Below are 27,293 nucleotides of genomic sequence, written 5' to 3' on the forward strand. Positions count from 1 at the left end.
ATGCAGACATGTCTGCAGCTGCCGATGCCAGAACAGCAGGTCTGGAAATCTAAAGAGGAGGATATGGAAGCATAAGGTTTCATTTGGGGAAAAAAAAAAAAAAAAAGAAAAATGATCTACTTTACTTTCTTTAATGAAAGTCACAAGTTCCAGAGAGGAGAGGGCTTGTGGAGATATATTTAATAAACTTAATACTTAGGTACTGTATTTAATCATGTTATACAATCTTGCAAACACCATGATGACGTTGTTAAATATATATGGAAGTTTTATTTCAACTGCATGAAAGAGAAACATACCTAGAAAATTCCAGCACGTTAAGGATTCCAAATGTCTGTTCCTGTCCCATCTAAAAGAAGAAAAGCAGGCTCTTACCTGAGGTGCAAAGTATTAAAATCTCAAAACGACATGTCCCCAATCACAAACCTCTCTGTACATACATCTCCCAGTCCTCCAGGACTTTCTCTCTCTCTCTCTCCCTCTCTCTATAATACATACATGTACATACACATATTCCCTCTCCCGCCCTCCATCCTCTCCAACTCATTCTCTCTTCCCACCCTCCTGCAAAAGGCCTTTCCAACAGCTATGATTTCCCCACAAGCCAGTCCTATGGGGTCATAGCTCCCCCTTCTGGTAGAAGCTTCTCACTCTTCTCTAGAATGTCAAACAGCAGGCTGACACAGTGCCTTCCAACAGGCGAAAACATAGGACACAAGCTACACAGGTCAGCCTAAAACCCTGGGGCAGGTCATGCTTCTGAATTCAAAATTTTACAATTTTATATAAAAATGTATGCATACACCATGTGCCATAATTTCCCCCACGGAGTTCTGGGGCAACACCCTGTAATCCAACTCATCAATTTTCTACAGCAAAATGTAAGACTATTCACACTGAGATTCTTAAGACCACAAATGACCTCATGTCAGTTCTGGTTACATTTTGCTGCCGAATGCCTAAGTCCCCAAATATGGGGGAAAAACTTTTAGAATTCAAAGTTTCTTGGATTTTGGATTTTAGATTTAGAAATAAGGATTATGGATGTGCCTAAGACTCTAGGGCAATTAATCGAATGTTATTTTTCTTCAGGTTCTTCAAAGTTGGAACCTCAATATTCTCAATTTTTTCCAGAAGATTCTAGACTATGTGTGTACCACTTTCAAACCCCTTGATCAAACCTGCTCTCTATTTCCCTACTACATCACAGTGGAAAGAATGTGGGCTTTGGAATTCCTTACGAATTTGAATCCTTTGTCTGCCACTAAGTGTGTGGCTTCCTTAGGAATGGTGGTAGCATCTGTCCCCTAGGTTTGAGAGAAGCAATGAATGAAGCAACACGCAAATTACCAAGTGCACGACTGACACACAGCAGCACCGATCCATCATTACTGCCCTGCCACAACTCCCTACCCCTTCTCCACACACCCTGAAATACAACCAGCAACCCACCTCATCCAGCCTTCACTGGCCTTTATTCCCCTCCTCCTGCAACCGCCAGTTCATTCCGCTCAGCCTGTCCCAACTTGGTGAGACGCCTATTCAGAAATGTGCCCAATGGCACAAGTGCTGTGACTGCCAGGAGCCAACCCCTCTTCACTATCCCATCAACCACCGTGCAACCATGTGTAGCCCACAGACTCACTGTTAAGATGACCAGTAGGGCCACCTCATGTAAAAAGCTGGTAACCGCCTTAAGAATGCAGGTTTGAGGATACTCTGGTATTTACAGTTAAACAGGATTTTGTAGTTATTATTGTGACCCTTATGCACCAGGTAGTCTTATTTACTCCCAGAAACATGGCCTTAAGAGGTTAATAAAAAGACGAAGAGGTGTTGATCCACTTTTGGTCAGCATCTACTGCCATGATGACAATGCCAGGGGGCTCTCTCTAGATCTCCATATTTATCCAGTACTGTGAGCAAAGCAAAAGCAGCCAGGCTCTTCTCATCTCTCCCACTTGTGTCCCATCAGTCCACACCTACGCTCAGTCCCTGTCACCGCAATGCAGAGAAAAGAGTAGCACCCATATGACAGAAAATCCTATAGCACATATCAAGTCTCCTTAAACCGAAGGGGGTAAAGACTTCATTTATGAGAAGCTTCTATGAAGTAAATTCAATACCCTGTCAGTTACTCTGTTAAACTTTAAAATAAAAATAATTATGATTTGATCTCTGCACTCCAGAAGAACCTGAAAGCTCCAAGAAATGGGCACACTGTAGGTGATATTTTCTAGGTATTGCATATAAGTATGAGAAAAATGTAGTATGGCTAAGTTAGGAATAACTATGTATTATGTAAATTAGAAGTGAATTTCAAATGCATTAACAAGGCCTAGGGATAGAAGGATGCACGAAGGCAAAAACTGTTCTAATTCATGAATCTGTCCCAAATGGAGGGGTGGGAAGGATGGCAGTAACTGCCTCCAGGCTCTCATCAACCCATCCTGTAGCAAAACGCAGCCCCTCTAACTGGTCAGCATTAAACATGCCAGCACCTTGCCCATCCTAACCAGCAATTTACCCCATTGCCCACCTCAAGGGTCCTTATTGGATGTTATTCTTGATTTACATTTTTTTTTTCCTATCACCAAATCTCTCCCTCAGGCTTCCTGAACAGGGAAATTCAAAAATCAATCATAAAACAAATAAACCCTTGGCCCTAGGGAAAAGAAAAAACTCCTACAGATGCCAAAGATCTTCAGTGCCAACTCACTTCTCCCCCAGCCGGGGAGACGGAAGCCAGTGCACTGAGGGCTCTACTGTGCAAATACTCTGGGTGCCAAGGCCACAAAGACAGAGCCGCAGATCCCGCCCTCTGGACCTGTGGCCCATGTGGCTAGTCCCCTGACCGCTGCAGAACAAAGAGCAGGCTTGCTTGCTTCTGTACTACAAACCACACCAGTGTATGAAAGACTTTTGGAGAAGCATCTCCGAGAGAGAAAAACGCCTGCAACACAAACACAACAAGAATAAGCTTAGAGAATCAAGTGATACCAGCAACTTCACCACGGATCTGGTTTCTCACAGAAAAAAAAAAAAAGAAAAAAAAAAACGAATGTAGCTATCCTGTTTCCATCAGACATGTTATTTCAACACAGAGTCTTCAAAAAAGTCGGTGATGCACAAGGGGAAGAAATGCCCAGGCTTGTCACTCACTGCTTCTATGATGACCGAGTATGGTGTTCTGGCCGTGAAGACAAAACCCAGCTTCCTAGCTCCCTTCACCAACGCAGCTTCATCTGTCAAGAGAGTTGATGAGGCATTGACTCATCACACGTAATGATAAACTTCTGCCGAGCCTGTGTTATTTTTCAAGTTAACCAAACCCACAGCAGTTGGAGAGGCCTGGCCTCCATGTTCAGTTAAGGATATAGGAGGCACTCACTCACTCCCAGCACCAGGGTTCTGAGGGGCAGCACTTCTGTTAGGTGGGAAGACAGGAGCCAAAACGAAGTCATGGAGACAGGAGTGATGGCATATCTACTATTCTCGGTGGGGGTCAAGTTCTCCCTAAGAAACTTAAGCAACATTCCCATGACTTTCTGACTAAATTTCTTCTCTGAGTGAGGCAGTGTTTCAGTTCTAGTCTGGGAGGATTCAGTGCGCCAGGAAGTGGGTCAAGAGTTAACACCCAGCTTAGTTCCACCAGCAGCTGAAAGATCTACGCTGAGTGGACAGTGAAGAGAGAAGCAGCGCTCCCTCCCCTGTGAGTTTTGTCTTGTGCAGGGTCGTCAGCTATGACATGCAAGAAGGCCAGGGTCTCATCTTGCTGTCACAGTGTTACAGAGTCAGGAGGGCTCAGCACAACCTTTCTGTGGCTTTATCACTTGTCACCATAACCTGTAAACCACACGAGGCCAGAGGCAAACCGTGGCGTCTTTGTAGGGCATGCCGCCCCACTACTACCCCCTACCACCTGACAAGTACCTGCAAACACCCAAGTCTCCAGAGAAGGGGACAGTGGGGCACACCCAGCCCGGGGCCCTCACCTGGGGAGGAGGCCTGGTAGATGATGTTATCTCCATCCTTCTCGGGGACCACGGTGTGGCACACGGCCAGGAGCGTGAGAAACTCCTGTATGCACGGAGCTGTGGGCTACAGACATACGGGCAAGATCATGCGTTAAACCATCGCATTTAGATTCGCCATCCTCGGCTTAGAACACTTTGCCGGCTTCCCACCCCCTCTAGAACAAAGGTTGAGACCCCAGCCTGGACTCTGTGCTCCCCAGGATCTGGCAGCTACTCCCCATCCGGTTCCAGCTCCCCCTCCCACTTCCGTCCCGCAAGCTCCACCCACTGCTCTGGTTGGCAGCTCCTCAAACAGGCGGCTCTCCCTTCCCCCGCCCTGCAGCCGGTTCTTACTCATCCTCCAGGCTGCAATTCAACAGTTGCTTCATCTGAGAAGTCCACTATCACTCTGCTTTTGGAACATCATTTTTTTTTAAATTAAAAAAAAAATTTTATTGTGTTATGTTAGTCACCATAAAGTACATCATTAGTTTTTGATGTAGTGTCCCATGATTCATTGTTTGTGTATAACACCCAGTGCTCCTTGCAATCCATGCCCTCCTTGACACCATCACCAGGCTCACCCAACCCCACCCCCCTCCCTTCTAAAACCCTCAGTTTCCTGGAGTCCATAGTCTCTCAGGGTTTGTCTCCCACTCTGATTTCTCACCCCTTCATTTTTCCCTTCCTTCTCCTAATGTCCTCCATGCTATTCCTTATGTTCTACAAATAAGTGAAACCATATGATAATTGCCTTTCTCTGTTTGACTTATTTCACTTAGCATAACCTCCTCCAGTCCCATCCATGTTGATGAAAACATTGGGGGTATTCATCCTTTCTGATGGAGACGTAATGTTCCATAGTGTATATGGACCACATCTTCTTTATTCATTCATCTGTTGAAGGGCATCTTGGCTCGTTCCACATTTTGGCTATTGTGGACATTGCTGCTATGAATGTTAGGGTGCATATGGCCCTTCTTTTCACTACATCTGTGTCTTTGGGGCAAATACCCAGTAGTGCAATTGCAGGGACATAGGGTGGCTCTATTTTTAACTTTTTGAGGAATCTCCACACTGTTTTCCAAAGTGACAGTACCAATCTGCATTCCCACCAACAGTGGGACTTCATTCTTGAGGTGCTAAGCCTGGGGTCAGGCGAGAACAAGGTGTGCGCCCTTCCCCCAGGGTTCTTCCAGCACATGCCTGTTGCAACACTTCAAGCACTCCTGCACTCACAGGCTTCCTCCCACATCTGTAAGACCCAGGAGCGCTAGCAGGTCATCTGCCTTCCTCACCACTGTAACCCCGGGCCCTGCAGACAGAAGGCACTCGACTCTATGTTGGATCGACCAAACAGGCGAGTCCTTGTTCTTTCTCTTCCATTGTCCTAGCACTCACTACTCTACACCATGTCTGCTCTTTACCTTAGTCATTGCTTAAACCCTGTAAGGCAGTGAAACCCATGCCTAGTCCTTAAAAAATAAAAATAGCCATCCTGGATATGTATTTAATGTATTTCTCCCACCCCACACACACTCTCTTTATAATTTTCATTGGGATTAGACTAGGATGTCCTAAATGCTGTTTGCCCATATAAGAATACAGAATGCTTATTTATTAAAGACTTTTAACACATCTAATATGTATATAGGTGCTGGCACACTATCTTCTTATCTTTTATTCATTCAAAAAATATCTCCATGCCCACCATACATGAGGCGCTGCACTAGGCATTTTATCTATTGCTTTTTATATCATGAATAGAATCTTAATTCTATCATGTTTCACAAGTGTCCATTCAGATGTAAGTAAAAACACTGAATTTGATAAATGAATTTCATGTCCAAGTGTAATTACCCTCTTGCTGGCTCTCTGAGTTTCAGGGGACTCTCCTGGGTTTTAAGGCAAACAATTATTTTATCACCCACAAATGATGACGTTTTCTTTCCTTTTCTAACACATACACTTGAGTTCTCACTTGCCCACTCAGGCTAGCACTTCGGGAGGGTGTTCAAAGCCAGGGGTGACACCAGGCCTCCTTGTCCTTGGGTTATTTTAACACCAAAGTCTTTAATTTTTCACTGTTTGATAGGCAGCTGGCTATGCATTCTAGAGATTTGTATTTGCACATTCAAGAAGCAATTCTGTGATTTCTAATTTTTGCAGAGTTTTTGCCTGGGTTTTTTAGTCACAAATGGACAGTGACGAGTATTTTAAAAACATTCATAGTTTATTCTCTGACCTGTTAATGTGATTTAAGAGCAGCTGTATGGAAGCAAATCACAACTGTTCACATGCCTACTTCTTATCAGCCTCTGGGAAAAGGACATGCACAATTATAGTTCAGTAAAGTAAAAAAGTTAGAGGATTTTCAAGTTCCCCAAGGTCTACACTACAAAAATGCTAAGAAATTTTCCCCAAAAGCACTGTGACAACTAGACTTCGATCCCAGATTGCCTTCCCCACCTGCAAACCTATCCTCATATCTCACTAGCCAAAACTGTGTCAGGCTCCATCCACACCCCTGACCAGCACCATGGCTGGAACCAAGCTCCCAAGCCATCTAACCACACCTCGTCCAACAGGCTGGAAATCAACCACAGTGATGTCAGGTAATGGAATCTTTTGCTGAAGTGAAAAGTGACTGTCTCTAGGAAAATCAGTTATTAGTGTTTGGGGGATATACTTAGAACATAATGTTAATTTCTTGAGAAGGCAGGATTTTAAAAAATTACATACAGTGTGATCTCAATATCTGCGGTGTCCCCATGTATGGAAAGGAATAGGTTGAAATGTTAACAGTAATTTGCAGCAAAGGACAAAAAGGGTTTTAGGGGATTAAAAAAAATTTCTTTATACTCTGTTTTCTGCAGTGAAAATAAATTTCTTTTTATGTAGAGGCCCCCACTCCCTCCAAGTTTCTGAGAGTCATCACAGCAGCTTAGAAAACTGGCTCTCCAAGACAGGACATTCTGTCGACTGCCAGCAACAGAAGAGTCCCACATTCCAACATCCTCTCCCTGTGCCACATTCCATCACGTCCCACTCTCAGGTAGTCTCTCCCAGTCCTCGCTGATGTGGATCACCAGGCCCTGCAGCCCTTTTGGTGAATAATCCCTCTTCCAAACTGGTAGGGCCATCCTGCCCCTGTCTGCCATGCTGAAATGTGCCCCCAGGCTTGATCTAGTGGCTAAGGTGGGAGATGGGGACAGACCCTGAGGAGGGTAAGCAGTTTCTGGCAAGACATCTGCTTTAGCTGAGACCTGGTCACAGGACACGAGGAAGCCACCATCTTCTATGAAGGGCAGTGGACCACGCCTGCAGGCCCACACGTTCCAGAGGAACCTGGGAGTCTCAGGTTCTCAGGTACCTCTATCCAGGAGACCCCAACCCTAGTCCCAGTGTCTCCTTCCTACTAGACTTCAGTGCAGATGATTTTGTGAGGCTGCCAATACAGACCTTCTAAGAAGCTTGGCCAGTTTTACAATTAAGTCTTGGGCCTGGTCTTTGGCAGTAGAGGCCTCAGCGGTAGGAGTTGAAGGAAATATTGAAAGGCTCCCAAATACAACTTTGACTTCCATAATGGGACTTACATTGGTAATTCATTGACCTGGGATTATTGTTCTCTCTGTGTGATGGGAAACGGTGATCAGCAACAACCAGTTCCACAGACAATTCAATGAAATAGAAACGCATATGTAAAAATGTAGTATATGGAAAGAAAAACAAAGATTACTTTCTCCTGCATCTGTGAACTATGAAGTTCTGCACATCACCTCATCCCACAGTGAAACATGAAAGCAGGTCTTTGATTACAGACAAAGAGAAAATACTTCTGAGAGCTATAAAGAGAGTTGCACACGCTCGCAAATTAAGTTTCCACTTTGAGTGGTAGGCCAGACAACATTCCTAGAGATTAAAAAAAAAAAAAAAAAAAAATCCCTAAGACAAAACCTTTCTAACTTTGTTCTCTAGTTAACCTGACATTCTGTAATAAACCAGAAAAAGGAGACAAGCTCCACTTGCAGCTTATGGATAAGAAGTTTGTGATCTATTTTATGAGACTGAAACACTGCCTACTGCGCTAAGAAGGCACTTGTAATCCATTTTAAACAACTGCTCCATGTTTAAAATTGAATTTTCCATGGGTTGATTCTTTAATAAGCAAATTCTGTCTTGGCTATCAGTGACACAAAGCTAGAAACATAGTCTTAAGAGAACTATAGGTCCCTTAAGGGACCCAGGAAATAAAAATGATGACCCAGGAAAAACAAAAATTCTGTAGCAGATGGAAGTACTCTCTTGGGAGGAAAGTAAAGGTTTTCTTGATCCAAATGCTTTAATTTTAGTCAATGGTCCCAAGACAATTTAGATAAGAATGTGGGATATCCATAGGCTAAAATCCTAAAATGCTTCATCCCTTTCCTCAACCATATTTTGGTAAAATAACCAAGTTACCTAACAAGCTCTGTATTTAAGGTGCATTAGGTACATTTAATCCAATCTCACATTTTCTGAAAGAAAAATATTGGAACCTGTGGTCTTCATTGCTTATAATTGAGCTAGAAGTTAAATGTCAATGGGATAATTCGCGCAGTAGCCAAGATGAAGAACATTTCAGAAGGCTTTTAACATAGCTTTAAAAAATATTAAACTTAGGCAAGTAGGCTTTTACTAAAAAATTAGAAAATAAATTCTCTAATCCATGGGCCCATTATGCATTTAATGACCTATGAGTGTCCAGATTATTAAATTAGCCTTTAAAGTCTTTATGTTTTCATTGATGCTTATGATAACCTAAGTCAGGGCTTCCTTTTCATAAGGGCTGCATCTGCCCCTACTCTCAATGGCCTTCCCCCTGGAAGGTCAAGAAGCCAAGCTCCTTGGCTCAGGAGGGTAGAAAGTGAGGAGGAAAAGGAAGAAAAAAGGAGCTCACTAACTTCTCTAAGAGCAGGGTTCCTTCCAAAAATGCCTTCCATTGGCCATGGGGCAGGAAATGTTCATTAGAGGAATCCTAATCTAAGCTCAGATCTTCACTCAAAGATCAAGAGAGGACAGGCTCCAGAAGAGCATGTAGTCAGCAATCAAAAACCCAGGGCACACGTCTTGTATGTATATATAAAACCAATTGAACTCAGTATTTCAAGATTCCAAAAATGGGATCCCAGCAGCAAATAGAGTATGTCTCCCACTGATCTCTTCTCCAAATGAGATTTGCCCTCTGTCCACTGGTTTTCTGTACTACCCCATACTTTAGGTGAAGGCAAATACCATTTAGTATGGGTGCCCACAGTGCTCACATTGCAACAATTACATTAGCCCTAACACCCACCAAAGAGATCAAACTCCTTTACAGAAAACGGTTATTTTCTCAGGAAGTGGTACCACACCTATCGCCAGGTTCAGAGGTATACAATGGCTCCTAGTGATTTTACATCTGTTCCCCCCATTAAAACCTTTGAGTGTTTTTTATTTATCTCTCTTCCCCTAGTTCCTATCAAGGTGACTGATATAAACTACCAAGATGAATGAATAGACAAATGAGTCTCTTATTTAAACACTCATGTGCTGCTGTTCCTGAGTCTACCCTGGGATGCCGAGGTACTCCCTGCACTAGGCTCACCTCACTTCCTCTGCTCCTTTCTCACCTACTGATCTGGGCCAGGAAAACAAACATGAAAGGAGACTAACAGCAATCTCCCAGGCCTTGAGGACAGCCTTCTACCTCCTTTCCCATTCACTCCCTCCCAAACTGAATGGATACATTTAGGCTACTTAAGCACTCTCTGAGTACTATTTGAGAGTACCTGAATCCTTTTTCAGAAAGCAAGTCCTCACAAGGCCCATGTGTCCTCTGAAATCCTTGATTAAAGCTACCCTCCTCCACAGAAGTTTCCTCTGAGATGCCACTCTTCTGCTTGGAGAACCTCTGGTCTAGTAGCTGGACCTACTTCTAACATTAAAATTCAAAGAAAGAGACCACATCCATGCCTGTGAGTGTGACACAGAGAATGGACTTCAGCAGCACCCACTGTGTGGACTGGGACTACTGCAGCAGCATCACAGGAGGCTGAAGCAGCTGCCCCCCAGCATGTGGACGTGGGTGCCTTACACACTTACATTTGAGAACCATGGCTGGGAAGGTTTTAGCATCAACAAATGGGCAAGTGCAGTGGAGAAAAGGAAATTTCCTCACTGAGAATTAAGAGAAATATTAAATATATTTGTACCTTAACAAAACTTTGAAATGATGAAGTTTTAATTTTGCTCATGTGTATTTCACTTTAAAACTTTTTTCAGAAAAAAAAATATCAGATCTAATCTCTACTGATTGAACTGGTTACAAAATGTTTTGATCATTACTTTTCTAAGTTGGAATTTTCAAAGTAGCTTTTGAAACAAATTTAGGCGATCCTATAGTTAATCCTGTTGTTGGAATAGTCAAGATAATGTGATGTCATAGTTAAGAATCCAACAGACTAAGGTTCTGAGTCTCATTACTAGATTTGTTTGCTGGCAACTCTTGGCCAACTCAATATTGCCATGCAGCTTCCTATCACTTTTCTGGGGTGACTCAATTGCTAGAGGAAATACACAGCAAATGTTCAGCACACAGTAGGATGTTACATGTTGTTTTGCCTTACTTTTCTTCCCTAAATTATCCTGGTCCAAACATACTGAGATTGCTTTTCAAAATGCATGACCACTTAGATTCACAACTGTGAAGATATAGTACTGCAGAAATCTTAAAAAGCAAAAAGAAATCCACAATGTTAGAGAATTCCATGGTAAGACTCATCGTAATCTTGCTGTGCGACTTTCTATCTTCACCACATATTTAATCCAGGCTTCATTAACTTATGCAGAGTGATAACCTCATAGCATTTATTTAAGATCACTTCTTTGAATACTAACACCAGAAAAGTAAAACTGCATCTCTTCCCCAAGGTCCAAAATAGCAAATTTCAAGACACTATACATACACATGAATAGAAGAGCACCATAAACTATGTAATATCCAAGAAGCAAAACGGTGGCCTTACGTGATGATCTTCAATGTTCTTCAAGAGCCTGGGGTCATCAAAGTCGCATGAGTCACTAGGGGGAGGAGGAATCCGGCTGTGAGAGACACCAGAAAATACTTAATCAGTTCAGAAGTTCCTTTAAAATAAGCACAAATCTAGTAAGAATCTGTTTTCAAGAAAATCTACACCTAAAAAACCTACTGATTTATATTCAACTTCTAAAGATTTGGAATACTGTATATTATTTCAAGCCTTGAGACAGAAAAATTTAGCCCTACTATAAGCAAAATATTTTATAAGTTGTGATAAACAATGACATAGTTACAAAGAAGAAACAGGCAGGGGTCAAACTTTGTCACTTTGGTTGGTCTGTTTAACTTCTACCAGGAAAAACTTTGGAGTATCTGCTCAAAGCAAGTAAAATAAGAGGAATGACTGCATTGCATCTGTGCAATCATTTACAGCCAGAGCTCATATGAAGGAGGGAGAAGGAGGCAAATAATTATGAGGAAGGAAGCTTGCTATGATGGCTGTGTGCTAGCACACTGAAGAAAATGTGAATGGTTAAGTATATTCGTGTATCCCCACTTCCTCCTGAATCTCCTTCTTCAGGACAAAGACAGTGGCCAAAGAAGAAGTGGCCATAGTCAAGGTGATGTCAGTCTGAACTCTGGATGTCAGAGTTTCAGTATAGCAGAAACCACCAGCTTAGAAGAGGAAGCACCTAGAACTCAAGCTGATGCCCCCAGCAGAACCTTGGGAATGTTGAGGAAATGGCAGCTGTCCAATTAAGGGAACATGGGAAGCAGGAGGGGCTCCAGGCCCACTGGAGGAAGAGTCAGCCTGCAGGAACCCTCCTTCATCCCTTGCAGCCAGCTAACTAAACCTTTTGCACCCAGCAAGCCATGGAAGGTTTATCATTTAGAGACGATAAACCAGAGTAACCATGGGCCCAGCCACACTGGGCAGACAAGTAGGTATAGGGTAGGGACTTCTCCCAAGACAGGAGTTTTAAGTGAAATCCTTTCTACTCAGATAAGTATGATCACTGGCCCTCTGCCTCCACTCAGTTCCCATAACAGATGCAGCCAAATTTACAGCCTGGAGAGTTCTTCTCATGAGAAGAAAACTGAGCAGTTCACAAGAAATACAGATGATGACATCCAGAGACCCTCTAATAAAACAGTCGGTCCTAACTAATCATTGCATAGGGAAGCCAGTCCATCATCAATTAAACCATCTCCCCTACACACACAGCCCTATCAATCAGCTTTGTTAGTACATAAATCTAAAAACATGAGCACATATCACCACTAATCCTAAGAGAAATGCAAATCAAAACCAAAATGAGATACCACTTCACACCCACTGGGATGGCTATTATATATAGTAAAGAAACAGAAATTAACGAGTGTCATATATGGGAAAACTGTGTGCTACTGACAGAAATGTAAATGGTACAACTGCTATGGAAAACAGTTTGGTGGTTCCTCAAAATTTAAAATTACCACACAACCCACCAATCCCACTTCTAGGTATATACGCATATGAACTGAAAGCAGAGAACCAGATACTTATATACCAATGTTCATAACAGCATTAATCACACTAGAAAAGGTAGAAAAAGTCCAAATTTCCATCACCAGATGAATGGATATGCAAAATGTGGTATGCACAATGAAATATTATTCAGCCTTTAATGAGAATAAAATCCTGATATATGCTGCAATATGTATGTTACAACTTTGAAGACATTATGCTAAGAAGTGGGAAGTGAGTGAGAAGTACTAAACTAAGGACTTGCTATTTTTTGTTAAATTCTTGTAGTTCTACTACACTTTTAAGATCATATTCATGTTTAAAATTTTAATTTGGTTTTCTCTTGGGACAACAAATATGAAATTTTATTTACAAAATATTCAGATAAAAATGTAATACAGAATAGTTCCTTCTCACTAAAGCATCAAAAAGTGCTAGTATCCACTTACCAAAAATCATCTGACGATGGTTCTCTTGTCAATTCTGGAAAATGACTGCCAGAAAGAGGGAAACAGAGGGGTAACAAAACTGTAATCAAAAGAGGCACTCACATAAAAACATTCTCCAAGATAGATCATAGAGAGACCATGCAATAGTCTTCATAAATTTAAGAAAACTGAAGTCCTACCAAGTATCATTTCCAACTATAATGGTATGACCAGAAAGCAATTAACAGGATGAAGCTGAAAATTCACAAATATGTGGGGACTAAACAATATGCTACTGAGCAACCAATGGGTCAAAGAGAAATCAGAAAATATGTTGAGACAAAGGAAAAATGGAAATACCGTATGGTAAAACTTAAGGGATGTAGCAAAATCAGTTCTGAGAAGGAAGTTAGTAGTGACAAATGCCTATATCAAAAATCAAGAAAAATCTCAACCTAATTTTACACCTCAAAAAAACTAGAAAAGAAGAAATGAAACCCAAAGTTAGTATAAGTTAGAAAGTAGCAAAGATTAGTGCAGAAATAAATGAAATAGAGGGGAAAAAAGACAATAGAAAACATCAGGGAAACTAACAGCCGGTACTTGGAAAAGATAAACAAAATTGACAAACCTTTAGCTAGAGTCATCAAGAAAAAAAAAAAAAAAGAGGACTCAAAATCAGAAATAAAAGAAGAGAAATTATAACTAGTAACACAGAAATATAACAGATCATAAGACACTACTATGAACAATTATATACCCTGGAAAACCTATAAGAAATGGATGAATTCCAGGGTTCCTGGGTAGCTCAATGACTTAAGCCTCTGTCTTTGGCTCACAGTCCTGGGATCAAGCCCTACATTGGGGTCTCTGCTCAGCAGGGAGCCTGCTTCCCCTTCTCTCTCTCTGCCTGCCTCCCTGCCTACTTGTGATCTCTCTGTCAAATAAATAAATAAAAATCTTAAAAAAAAAAAAAAAAAAGAAATGGATAAATTCCTAGAAACATACAGATGAAGACTGAATCATGATAAAACAGAAAATCTTAGACTGATTACTAATAAGGAGATTAAGTCAGTAATGAATAACCTCCCAACAGTCAAAAGTCAGGTTCAGACAGCTTCATTGGTGAATTCTCCCAAACATTCAATGAGAATACCAATCCTTATCAAAGTCTTCCCAACAACAGAGAGAAACCCAAATTCATTTTACAAGGTCAGCATTACCCTGATACAAATATCAGACAAGGGCACCGCAAGAAAAGAAAATTAGAGGCCAATACCCCTGATGAACACAAGTGCAAACATCCTTAGCAAAGTAATAGAAAAGTGAATTCAGCAATACATTTAAAAAATCATACACCACGCTCCACTGAGACTTATTCCAGGGATAAGGGATGGTCCAATATCTGCACTCAATCAATATGACACACCACATTAACACAATGGAAGATAAAAATCACATGACCATTACACTACCTGCAAAAAGAGCATTAAACAAAAATTCAACATCCATTTATGATAAAAACTCTCAACAAAGTGGGTATAGAGGGAATATATATCAACGTAATAAAGACCATATATGACAAGCCCACAACTAACATCATAGTCATTAGTGAAAAGCTAAAAGCTTTTCCTCTAAGATTGGGAAGAAAAAGGTGCCCACTTTTGCCACTTTTTTTCAACACAGCACCGGATGTCCTAGTCACAGCAATCAGGCAAGAAAAATGAAAGCCTCCCAAACCAGATATAAGTAAAACTGTCACTATTTAGAGATAACATGATACTATATATAGAAAACCCTAAAGAATAAACAAATAGGGATGCCTGGGTGGCTCAGTTGGTTGGACGACTGCCTTCGGCTCAGGTCATGATCCTGGAGTCCCGGGATCGAGTCCCGCATCGGACTCCCAGCTCCATGGGGAGTCTGCTTCTCTCTCTGACCTTCTCCTCGTTCATGCTCTCTCTCACTGTCTCTCTCTCAAAGTAAATAAAATAAAAAATCTTTTAAAAAAAAGAATAAACAAATAACTCTTAGAATAAATGAATTTAGTATAGCTGTAGGATAAAAATCAATGCAGAAAGGTCTGTTGTATTTCTATACATTAATAATGAACTATCAGAAAAGAAATTTTAAAAATCCCATTTATAGTTGCATCCAAAAAAATACCTTGGAATCAATTTAAGCAAGGAGATAAAAAAACTGTACACTGAAAACTGTAAGACATGAAAGAAACTGAAGATAAAATAAATGGAAAGATACTCATGTTTGTAGACTAGAATTTATATTGTCAAAATGTCTATACTACCCAAAGCAATCTACAGAGTCAATCCAATCCCTGCCAAAATTCCAACAGCATTTTTCACAGAAATAGAACAAACAATTCTAATTTATATGGAACTACAAAGATCCAAATTGCCAAAGGAAGCTTGAGAAACAAAAACAAAGCTAGGGGCATCACACAGTCTGATTTCAGACTAATACTAATCAAAGTAGTACCATATTGGCATAAAAAGGGAGCCCAAAATAAAATCCACACACTAAGGGTCAGTTAATTTCTGATTAAAGTGCCAAGAATACTTAATGGGGAAGAGACAATCTCTTCAATAAATGAGAACACTTGCCAGCTACATGCAAAATAATCAAACTGCACCACTATCTTATACTATATACAAAAATTAACTCAAAATGGACTAAAGACTTGAATGTTAGACCTGAAACCATAAAAACCCTAGAAGAAAATATAGGTAGTAAACTCCTTGACACTGGTCTTGATAATGGTTTTTTTGATCTGACACCAAAAGCAAAGGCAGCAAAAGCAAAAATAAACAAGTGTGGGACTACATCAAACTAAAAAGTTTCTGTATAGCAAAAGAAATCAACAAAATGAAAAGGCAACCTACCTATGGGAGAAAATAATTATGGATCTTATATCTGGTAAGGGGTTAATTTAATATCCTATACATAGATACATATAAATAGCAAAAAAAAAAAAAAAAAAAAAAAAAGCCAATCTGATTAAAAGTGGGCAGATCTGAGTAAACATTTTCCCAAAGAAGATATACAGATGATCAACAGATACATAGAGAGGTGTTCAACATCACTAATCATCAGGGAAATGAGAATCAAAACCCTAACGAAATATCACCTCCTACCTGATAAAATGGTTAGAAGAAATAACAAATGTTGTCAAAGGTGTGGAACTCTTGTATGCTGTTGGTGGGAATGTAAATTTTTACAGCTGCTATGGAAAATGGTATGGAGGTCCTCAAAAAATTAAAAATAGAACTACCATATGACCCAGCTATTCCAATTCTGGGTATTTATCCAAAGAAAATGAAAATATTAACTCAATGATACATGCACTCCATGTTCACTGCAGCATTACTGACAATAGTCAAGATATAGAAAAAAACCTCAGTCTATCAGTAGATGAATGGATAAAGAAAATGTGGTACATACATACAATAGAATATCATCCAGCCATAAAAAGGAAATCTTGCCATTTGTGACAATATGGGTAGACCTTGAGGGTATTATGCTAAGTGAAACAGGTCAGACACAGAAAGACAAATACCATATAATCTTACTTAAATGTGCACTCAAAAAAAAAAAAAAAAAAAAAAAAGCAACAGCAGCTCATAGATACAGAGCATAGATACAGTTAGTGCTTGCCAGAGGCAGGGGGCAGGGAGGGACTAAACAGGTGAAAGGGGCAAAAGGTACAAAACTCACTTAAAATAAGTAACATGGGAATTGACATACAACATTGAGACCATAGTTTATAATAAATATTATATTGCATATTTGAAAGTTGCTAAAAGAATAGACCTTAAATTTGCATCACAAGAAAAAATAAATTGTTTAACCATATGTGATGACAGTGGTAAGTAGACCTCTAGTGGTGAACATTTTGTAGTATATACCAACACTGAATCATTATGTTGTACATCTGAAACTAATAATGCTACATATCAACTAAAGGTTGATTAAAAAAAAGACAGGCATTCAAGTCAAAATACGAGTAAGACATTTATAATTATTAAATTATAACTATAAATTCTAGAATTTACATTTATAGAATTAAAGTTTTAAAATTGAATGTATAGCATTAAATCCAGGGATTTCTAACTAGGTAAATTTTTGCAGAATAAACTGGTTAACTGTTCAAAGTTGGGATCCGTTAAATTTTAAATACATTCAGTAGCAATTACATATCTAAATCCCTTATAAATATCCTTCGAAAATATCAAGAAGGCATTTGGCTAAGCGGCTAAAACTGAACTTCTTTGTTGTAAGAATACGAATCAAATGTTTAGTAAGTGATAAACATGCTTACCCATAGGTAACTCCAGCAATGCTACACTTCTTGAAGTTCATGATATTGCATGTGAGAGTTCCAGTTTTATCAGAAAATAGGTATTTTACCTAAATCAAAGGATGGAAGAAACACACATCAACACTGTAGTTAGATGCAAAGATAGAGAATGTCTTCTATATTTTTCAAAATTTCTATTAATTTTAAACGGCAAATTTCCTTACAGTAAAATATATTTCATAATTATATATGTTACAATTATAAATTACTATAAAAATTAATATATTTTAATGCTTTGGCCACTTGAAAACCTTTTCCACTAACCACGCCTAGAATCAAATTGCACGGAAATGTGCAAAGGAGGCTAGAGTAACAGCCCTAGAGCCATGTTGATGTATACACTAAGCACTATGTTCTGCCACAAGACACCTCAAAGATACAGATCACTCCCTAAGCTATTCTCACGATCTCATACAGCACTCCAGTCTAGTGTTCAATGTATCAAGACAACAAGCTCAAACTTTGGCCACCCTCAAATGTTTTTTTACCACTCATTCCTAGTTGAATTAGGAAGGCTCCTCCATCACAGTAACAATTAAGTGAAGGTGGCATAGGAGTGCTACAGATTATACGTGAGGTTTTGAGATACAAAGTTTTACAGATTTAATACACTAAGCTCTCAACATACAAAGGTGAAAAGAGAAAATTCCTGGAGGTCAAGCCAACCATTTTGACATAATTAACTGAATGCAAAAGAGATGAGTTCCAAATGCATATACGCTGTGTGAATTACATTCTCTCCAGTGGATCGTGTGATGGGCAAGAAGGAAAGGAGTTCAAGATCACAAGAGGACAGTAGCCCAGTGCCGGCTCTGGATACTAACTAGTCATGTGAACTCTAGAAAAGTTGCCTCATCCTTCATGGCCCCAATGTCCACATCTATGACAAAAAGAGTTTGGCCAGAAGATATGGAACACCAATTTTATATGCAACATCCTGGAAAATCATATCATAGATTGGTGAAGGGAGAGTAACCAAAGAACTGTCTCCAGTAAAAAATTCCAGCTTCTCTGGCCATGATTGCTGCTGGATGCTGGACGTTACTCTGGGGATTGCAAGGGGAAGCAATGCTTTACTGTTTTATGGAAGAGGGATTAATACTGTGAATTACTTATTCTGTACTTTTTCTTAATGATACAAAGTAGGGTAATACACTATGAATTATCTTGAAAGTAATCAAAGGGCCATCAAGTAGAAGAAAATTATCAACATTCCTAAAGAAGTCAAATATTATATAGAAATTTTTTAAAATAGTAAGATATGGGTAGTTAATACTCCAACTATAAATAAGTTTTTATAAAAAACTTTTATAAAATCTTTTGCAGTAAGTCTAGGGGTATAAAATATTCAGTAGAATCAGCCTTCCAATAATGTGTTTCCTTCTGCCCCTTTTTTAAACAATAAAAGATTATATGAAAATGTTAAAAAAAATGAAAATCTTCTAATAAGGAATTATCCAGATTTGCTCTCATTCTCCTATTGAATTTTAACTTCTCCTTAAGTTGCAACTCAAAGCGTCTGAGCAAGCAAACTCTTCCCATATTCCCAACTAGGATTAATTATTATCCTGGGTACAACTTGAGCACTTTTCATCCTTTGAATACTGGGATCCAGTTTAATGGGTCCTGAGAACAATGGGATACTGAGCACTATGCTAGACTGACCAAGACAACAAAACACCTCACCCCAGGCACATCCACACCCTCAAATAGGCTCAAAAGGCTCAAGATGGAACAGACACCACATCACTATTATGTCTCTCACTTTACTCTATTCATAATTGGAGAGACTGTTATGGAGACATAGAAGAAAGATAAATTAACTTTACTTGAAAAACTGTAAAAGGGTTCAAAGAGGAGGCAAATTTAGTCTGACATATATAGCACCCACCCCCTAGGGCTATTGGGAGGTTTAAATAAGTTGTATAAAATGAAATTATAATCTTTAATTGCAGTGCTTTCCAAGAAGGTATTACTTACCATAATTTCAACATAAGATAAAGATATAATGCAAAACACAACTCATTAAATGTAACAGGAGTTTCAAGGATGATGGCAAAAAAAGAAACTCATTCCCTAGAATGTTCCAGAAACCAAATCTTAAACATGTGAGAAACTTAATAGATTTATGTCCTTCAAATTAGCTCTGCTATGTTTTCTAAGAATACCCAATACCTTCATATCCGAACCACTGGTTTCCCCATCATTTATTCTGATAAAAAATTTTAATGTCCAAAGTAATGTTACACTTTATTTTTTGTAATTTTTTTTTTTTGCAGGTACCTTCGAGATAATAAAATACACTGATGTCTCAGAAAGCAGGTCAAAGCCGACAAACATTTCTATTTCACAATACTTTCAAATGCTATATGTATAGCACTTCAGACATCATAACCACATTCATGAAGAACTATTTTTCCAAAATCTCTCATGGTTCCAGCACTTGTCTCCCCTGATAACTGCAGTCACCACTAACAAAGTTTCCAAAGAGGGTCTCACCTGCCCAAGCTCTTCATTAAGGTTTGAGGTTCTGGCCATTGCAGGAGTGTCATTTCCTAGATAATACATGTCTGTGTCCTGAGAGAGAGAAGGGGTGGAGGATGCTTCAGAAAATATATACCATTATTCCTTCATTTAGACTAGTGCAGAAAAGAAGCTACAATAGATAATATTAGCGCTCAACATTAATTTGGGGGTAAAAGTACAGTAGCTAATAGTATAGAGAAACACTGTCCTAGAAGAAGAAAACATGCAATTATAGACAAAAGACTTAGTTTCGAGATGAGCATTGCATGACCTAGACTAACCCAGACTTCTGAGCTCAGCCAATACCTCCTTCATGGGATTGTTGCAAAGACCAAATAAAAATGCACATGAAAGAGCCCTGTCTACAAATATGGGCTCCTGAAGTCCAGTGCTTCATGGTATGGCAGTTTCTTTTTTAAAATTCCACCTCCACTCTTGCGACAGATTCCAAGGTTAGGGCCCCCATGACCTTTGACATGTAATGCACACTGAACTAGACACACCTGTGAGACCTTTCATGCAGCACTAATGAGACTGTAAAGGCAGGAGTGGCATTTGCAGCCATTTTGTGCCCACTCACCAGAAGGCATGCACCTGCTAAGCACTCTGCCTCGATGATCTCACTTAATCCTCATAAGAACCCTTTGAATAAATAAGCACCAATGTCCTCCTGTTTCATAGACAAGAAGCTGAGGTGTCAGGTAATCATTCTTTGCCATCAGCAGCTCAGGGACAGCCTTGCCAGTTCTCTGGCCAGTTTAAGCCCCAGACCCAATCCTAAATGAAGTATTTTTGTCCTTTTCTGGGGGCTCAGGTGAAGGACTGATGCTCTGAGAGAGAGAAAATAGTGGCTGACATTGCTCCAGCAGCTCAGTTTTGGGCTCTGCTGTGATACTCACCCAGTTTATAAAAAGGGCTTGAGTGTATTTCACAACCTCAAGGGTCACCAACAGACTGATGGGAATAAGATTATTGTACAAGATGATGAATGTCAACAAGTTATATCCGAAATTATCCGAGGTTGTGTCTGTGGACGAAAACCAGAGTACCTTTATCACTTTAGTTTGCCTCCGTCAGTTTCCTTTTACACTATTATTGTGGACTTTTTCTAAAAGGAGTTCACCAAAAAAATCTACTGACATATGCATGAATTTAGAGATTTGAGTTAAAACAGTTCTTGAGCACTTACTATGTGGCATGAACAGTGAAAACAAAGACTATTAAACCAAATCTCTTCTAATAAGGGGCTGGCTTCTAGCAGGAGGCTGTAGGGGAGGGCAGCGAGCAGGAGTGACAGGAGCAAGCATGCCCCTTCCTGAGCATGCAGCAGCTTACATCTACAGAGAAGGAGGTCATAGGGCATTGCTGAAACCAGGAAGAAAGGTTTATTTTTATGGGAAGGCATGGTCACCAAAGGTCATCAGAAGAAGAGAGGCTTTACTCAAGTTTTGCCAGAAAGAGAGAAGACAGCTAACTAAAAAGGATGCAGAAGAGAAGATAGGCATGTCAAACGACTGTAAGGGATATGCACAACCTTACTAAGGTAAGAGCCCATCTGGGATATGCCAAAGAGTTTGTAAGATGCATGAAGGTGTCAATGGTAGCAGGCAAAGAGAGGGAAGCTGGAAGGCTGGAGCTATTTATTGAAGATAACAGAAGAAAATCTTAACAGAAGGGGACCCCTAATGATGGATCAAGACCCCTAGGGGACAGACTCCAAAGCAGAGGTAGGGTCAGCTTAGACAGGAAGAGGAACCAGGAGAGAGAAGAGGTACAAGGTCTGTATCAAAAGACAAAAGTTCTTCTCCTGATGACCATGACACCCTGGTTGAAGGAAAGAGTAGTAAGAGCTTAACTTGGCAAGAGGTGAGGGAGGGCTGTTGCAGCAGGCTAACGGTTTGACTGGTATTAAAGATGCCTCTTGAGGGGAACTGGTATTTTAAGACAACAAAAGGCTGGGATTGGAGATTAGTAACTTGTAAGGACTTCAAACCACAGTTGAGTTTTTCCCCCAGGAAATTAGTCACATGGTTGTGGTTTGCCTCAGCGTGCGAGTTCTCGTGGAGAGCTGTGACGGCAGGATAAGGGGTGGTAAAGGGAGTGGCTAGAGCTGGTCAGTAGTTTCACCTTCCTACCATCCCTTCATTTTCTTCTCACCTACCAAGACTTCTGTTTTTCCTGCTCATTGCTTTTCTTTCTGACATGTTACTTTGCAACCTTCTTCTTTTTTTTTTTTTTTCCCAGTTCCTTTCTTTTGAATTAAATAGTTGCTAAATAGCATCTCCAAGTACCAATAGTTAACAAATGTTCCTGAGGTATAATCTGCTTAAGAATAAATATCTGTCAATTAGAATTATGTATTAAGAAATTTAAGATGTCAGGTTTGAATCCAGGCCAAAAACAGCTTTGAATGGTCATATCTATTATCAATAAGCAGAGCATATTCAGGGAAGAACCTATGTATAGAAGTTCATTCAGATAAACAAAAACAATCAAGTGGAGATGAGCAAGAACAGAATTTGATAGAAACTGAAGTAAGTCAAAGCGCCAACAGTGATGATGTCAATGTGAAGTCTGACGGCTTTAACAGAGCTACTCCAACTTTTCCATAAGAAAACAAAAGACAGTATTATGGGTGGGACACAAAGACTGTTCTTCCACCGTAAATCATGCAGCTAGTACTGGAGTTTGATATTAGGCAATTTAAATGCCAGCTTCCACAAAGTCTGTATACCAAGATTGTGTCAATGCTGTTTATTTACCCAGATCGTGACATTTTGAAAATATATATGTACACAAAGTATCAGTCTTTATATTGGAAGCTAAACATATAACGTGGTCCAAATCCAAATTTTAAGAACCAAAATCAAGAGTTTTGATCCAACCTACAACTTGAGTTCCAGTCATATTTGTAAAGTGGCAACAATAGTTCTCCTGGGCATTTAAAAGTGTTCGATTTTTTTCTGCACAAGATAATTAGAAAAGGAAAAAAATGTTTTGATCAGTTCAACCAAAATATATTTAAAGAAAAGAATAACAAAAACTTCAAGCAAAGATTCCAAGGTTTTAAAATTCAAAATTTTTTGAAGTGTTTTGTCATTAAATTTTATTTTCTGGAATTGCTGTGTAAGGAGATTGACAGATCTCTCCAAAAAAGGGAGCAATAAAATTGAACAGAATTATCAAAAGCAAGCATTTAAAGTGCTTAGAAATTGATCACAGCACATGCAAAAAATTCAAAAGCATGTATTCAAAAAAAATCTATTTAATCTGAGTGGAAACCTTTGGCATTTAAGTCAGAAGCTATTTCCCTCTCCTTTCCCCTTGAGCCATGATGCTTAAATTCTGTTCTGGGTGGGTGGTTGAGCTCACATCCAACCCCCTGTACCCCCAGCTCCATATTGCAGAAATTCTATCCCAGGATGAGGCAGGCTGGTACTCAAGAGTAAGGCAGGTTGTCAGGACAGGAACAGCCTGAGGAAGATGACATTATTTGGAACACAGCATGAAAAAAGCCATGCCGAGGGCACTGTCAAAAACAATAGAGATCCCAGTGGCTAATAATTAAGGAAGACAAATATCTCACAATGCTCATAGGGGGAAAAAAACCCCAGAAGACTAGCCAGAAATTAAACAGGGATACCTATGGGAGGAATGGCCTAAGAAACCTTGGTAAGATCACACTGAATCCTGGTGGCCAGAAGGTCATGTCCAAACATAAGGCTGCATCTGCTCAGGAGGGACCAGAGAGGGTACTTGCAAGCTACTAGACCCTGACTGAATGTTGCGGACTTTAAATTCCCAACACTGAAGGCATTCCACATGCCAGAGGTCAAAGAACCTCTGACTTATCACTGGCTAACCCTCTAAACTATACTGACCCCTAGGAATCCAGGCTTAAAAATAAAAACAAGGAGACGAGTGATTGCTAAATAAGATTGGGTTTCTTTCTGTGGTGATGAAAAATGTTCTAAAGTTAGGTAAGGGGTAAATGTCCACAATCTGTGAACATACAAAAACCACTATATACATTAAACTATATATTTTTAAATCATTAAAAACTCAAAACATGGGACTAAAGCTGAGCAGTAACAGCAGAGGCTGTATACTGCAGGAGAAAACAGACTTCACAGAATTTTTCCAGGCAAATCAGCAAACAGATTAAAAAAAACAAAAATCAAAAAAAGAAAAAAGAAAAAAACAGCAACAAGCCCCAGGACGAAGAGGAAACAGAATCCAGAATTGCCACAGCATATTACCTAAAGCGCCCATTTTCAACAACAACAACAAAAATATGAAACATATAAAGAAAAAGGAATAAAGCAATAGAAACTGCCTTTGAGGGGGACCCAAATGATGGACTAAAAACTTCAAAGAGCTGTTAGAAGTATATTTAAAGAACTAAAAGAAACTGTTAAAAGAATTAAAAGAAAGTATGACAATAACTATTTGATCAGAGAACATTGAGATAAAATAGAGAACCCAAGTGGAAATCCTTAAACTGAAAAGTATGATAACTGAAATGAAAAAAATTGCCAGTGGAGTTGAAGAGTAGATGTGAGCTAGGAGAAGAGAGAAACAGACTAATCTCAATACAGATCAATAGAGATTGCCCAATCTCAAGAACAGAAAGAAAACAGAACAAGGAAAAATTAACAGAGCCTAAAGTCACATCATGTGGACCAACATGCACATAATGGAATTATCAGAAAGAGAAAGGAGTGAAGATGTGGCAGAAACAGTATCTGAATAAATGATAGCTGAAAACTTCCCAAATTTGATGAAATATATTACTGTATACATCCACAAAGCTCAACAACTCCCAAACAAAGTAAACTCAAAGTTATTGAAAACCAAGGACAATTCTGAAAGCAACAACAGAAAATGGTTCACACCTAAGAGAAAAGGTAAGATTAACAGCTGACTCCCCATCAGTACAATGGAGGCCAGAGGGGAGTAGGATAACATAGGCAAAGTACTGAAAGGAAAAGAACATTAAGCAAGAACTCTACAAGAATCCTGTATCTTCAAAACTGTGCTTCAGAAACAAAGGAGAAATTAATATATTTCAAGATAAAAAACACAGAATTTGTTGCTATCCAATCTACCTTACATTCAGAAATACTAACAAATTCTCCAGGATGAAAGGAAATGATATCAAACAGGAATTAAACATAAAGGGTATCAGTAAATGTAATAACACAGGTACTTACAAATGACAATTACATATTTTTATCCTTTCTTTTGGACTTAAAGAAGCACAGCAAAAATGATTATAAAAGGGTATCATGGGACTTATACACAGATATAATATATATGCCAGCACAAAGGAATGAGAAGATAAAGCTACAAGAAGCAAAGAAATAACACAAGCTGGTAATTAAATCTACAGGAAGAAATGAAGTGCACTAGAAATAGTGAATAAGTAGATTCATGTAAAATAACTCTATAAGTACATTTATTTTCTTTTTGTTTAATCAACATTGGATAATATAAAGTAACAATTATAACACTGGATTGTTGGGTCAATAACACAGATTTAATATATATGATAATAGCACAAGGCAGGGCAAGAAATGAATCCAAACTGGAGTAAAATTTCTGTATTTTACTGGAATTAAGTCAGTATTAATCTGAACCAAATGCTGATTCTCTAAGAGATTTATTATAATTCCTAGAGCAACTATTAAGAAAATAACTCAAAAAAGAGTTACAAATACAATCATTTGAATATAAAACAATCCCCACTTGTGTCCATATTCATTTCATCACATGACTCCTAATCTTTCAAGAAGGTTGACCTTTTATAGAGTAGCCAAAAGAATGAAGGATGGCATGGACACCACACATAAACCGCACTTGGAAGGGTTTTCCAAAGTAGTTTCATTCTACTTCAACAAGCACTCCCTCCTGACACTTACCCATCTTCTTGATGTACCAGTTCTTTCCACCTTGGGACCCATTCCAGTACAGGGCCCCCACCGAGCTCACCAAGGCCATGACCAAGAGGATGCCAAACAACACCAGGATCTGCACATTAGTCACTTTCTCAACATTTGATCTTTTGAGAGGTGCTTTTGTGGAATTCTGTACAACAGCATTGAAAAATGAATAAGAGTCACAGAACAGGCACGGGGTTAAGGAGTGGGGAGAAAAGGAGGTAAGTTAACTAAATTTAATAAATAAAAAGACTGTATTTTTGCCAAATAACCAATTAAAGTAATACGTGTGCCATTCTCCTGAATCAACAGCTAGTTTCAAATAAAGAACACATTTTGACTCCTCATGATTACATTTTAATATAAAATTAGCTACTTTTGCAATCTTAGAAAAAAGTTCTAAATCACTTAAAATCAGTTTAAAAGAAATCAGGAGGTCATTAATTTAAGAGAAACTTAAAGATTCTGTACCATAAAAATCTAGACTGAATCTTCAAATAATAGAGCTCTATAATTAATACACAAAGAACTATTTTTGAAGTATTTATTTTCCCCTGAAAATTGAGGAAAAAAAGACATACACAGACACATACACATCCAAAATGCAAAATAGGTGTTGACATCAATAGGTGTCAAAATAAATGAATGGACAGAGTTCATTTGGAAAACTGAACAAGAAACAAGCAGGAAAGTCAGGAAAGCTCTAGTGGCCGTGAGAAATCTGAATGCAGTCTTGAGTCATAAACAGAATGTAGACAGGAAAGTAAAACAAAAGTGGAAAACAGCCTAGCCATCTATAAACATGCATGATCTGACTTCTCACTGCAGGTCGGGAAACCATCCCAGCTCAAACAGAAGCCAGTGTTGGCAAGTGAGTTCAGAAAGATTCGTTAAAGTCAGATTCAAGGACTCTTACACATAGGTGAAAATTTTGGAACTTTCAGTACTAGAAAAGTCAATAGAACTATTTATACTAGACAATTATGCACTTGAAGCTAATTTACTAAAAATGTTCTGACTGTAATTGTGGCTGGAAAAATAATGGCTTCGCCAATGACATCCATGCTCTGATACCTGGACCCTGCCTGTACATACATTATTTTATATGATAAATGGGGTTTTGCCTATGTGATTAAATTAAGAATATGACTGGGGCACCTGGATAGCTCAGTCAGTTGAGGGTCTGACTCTTGGTTTTTGGCTCCGGTCATGATCTCAGCATCCCAGGATCAAACCCTATGCCAGGCTCCATGCTCAGCATGGGGTTTGCTTGTCCCTCTCCCTCTGCTTCCTGCCCCCCAACCAAACTTTCTCTCACTTATTTAAAAAAAAAAAAAAAACTTAAATTTAAAAAAATTAAGGATTTGACTTGAGGAAATTTTCTTGGATTATGCAAGTAGGTCCAATTTAACCACATGGGCCCTTAAAAACAGAAAATGAAG

The 27,293-nt window shown here is 39.2% G+C and overlaps 1 protein-coding gene across 1 annotated transcript in view; it reads right to left on the reverse strand.

Annotated features, from left to right (window-relative positions):
• The window catches only part of ATP8A2 (ATPase phospholipid transporting 8A2), a 608,051-nt gene that overhangs the window by 411,912 nt on the left and 168,846 nt on the right, over positions 1-27,293 (reverse strand). The window contains exons 11-19 of the mRNA XM_059144204.1: positions 25,834-25,999; positions 20,812-20,939; positions 19,886-19,963; positions 17,348-17,436; positions 13,033-13,077; positions 11,063-11,138; positions 3,996-4,101; positions 3,163-3,245; positions 300-349 (exon numbers count right to left, since the gene is read on the reverse strand). Of these exons, the coding sequence (XP_059000187.1) occupies positions 300-349; positions 3,163-3,245; positions 3,996-4,101; positions 11,063-11,138; positions 13,033-13,077; positions 17,348-17,436; positions 19,886-19,963; positions 20,812-20,939; positions 25,834-25,999 (821 nt within the window). The remainder of the gene's footprint in view (positions 1-299; positions 350-3,162; positions 3,246-3,995; positions 4,102-11,062; positions 11,139-13,032; positions 13,078-17,347; positions 17,437-19,885; positions 19,964-20,811; positions 20,940-25,833; positions 26,000-27,293) is intronic.

The sequence above is a fragment of the Mustela lutreola genome, chromosome 13, assembly GCF_030435805.1.
Source record: "Mustela lutreola isolate mMusLut2 chromosome 13, mMusLut2.pri, whole genome shotgun sequence".
Lineage (NCBI taxonomy): Eukaryota > Metazoa > Chordata > Mammalia > Carnivora > Mustelidae > Mustela > Mustela lutreola.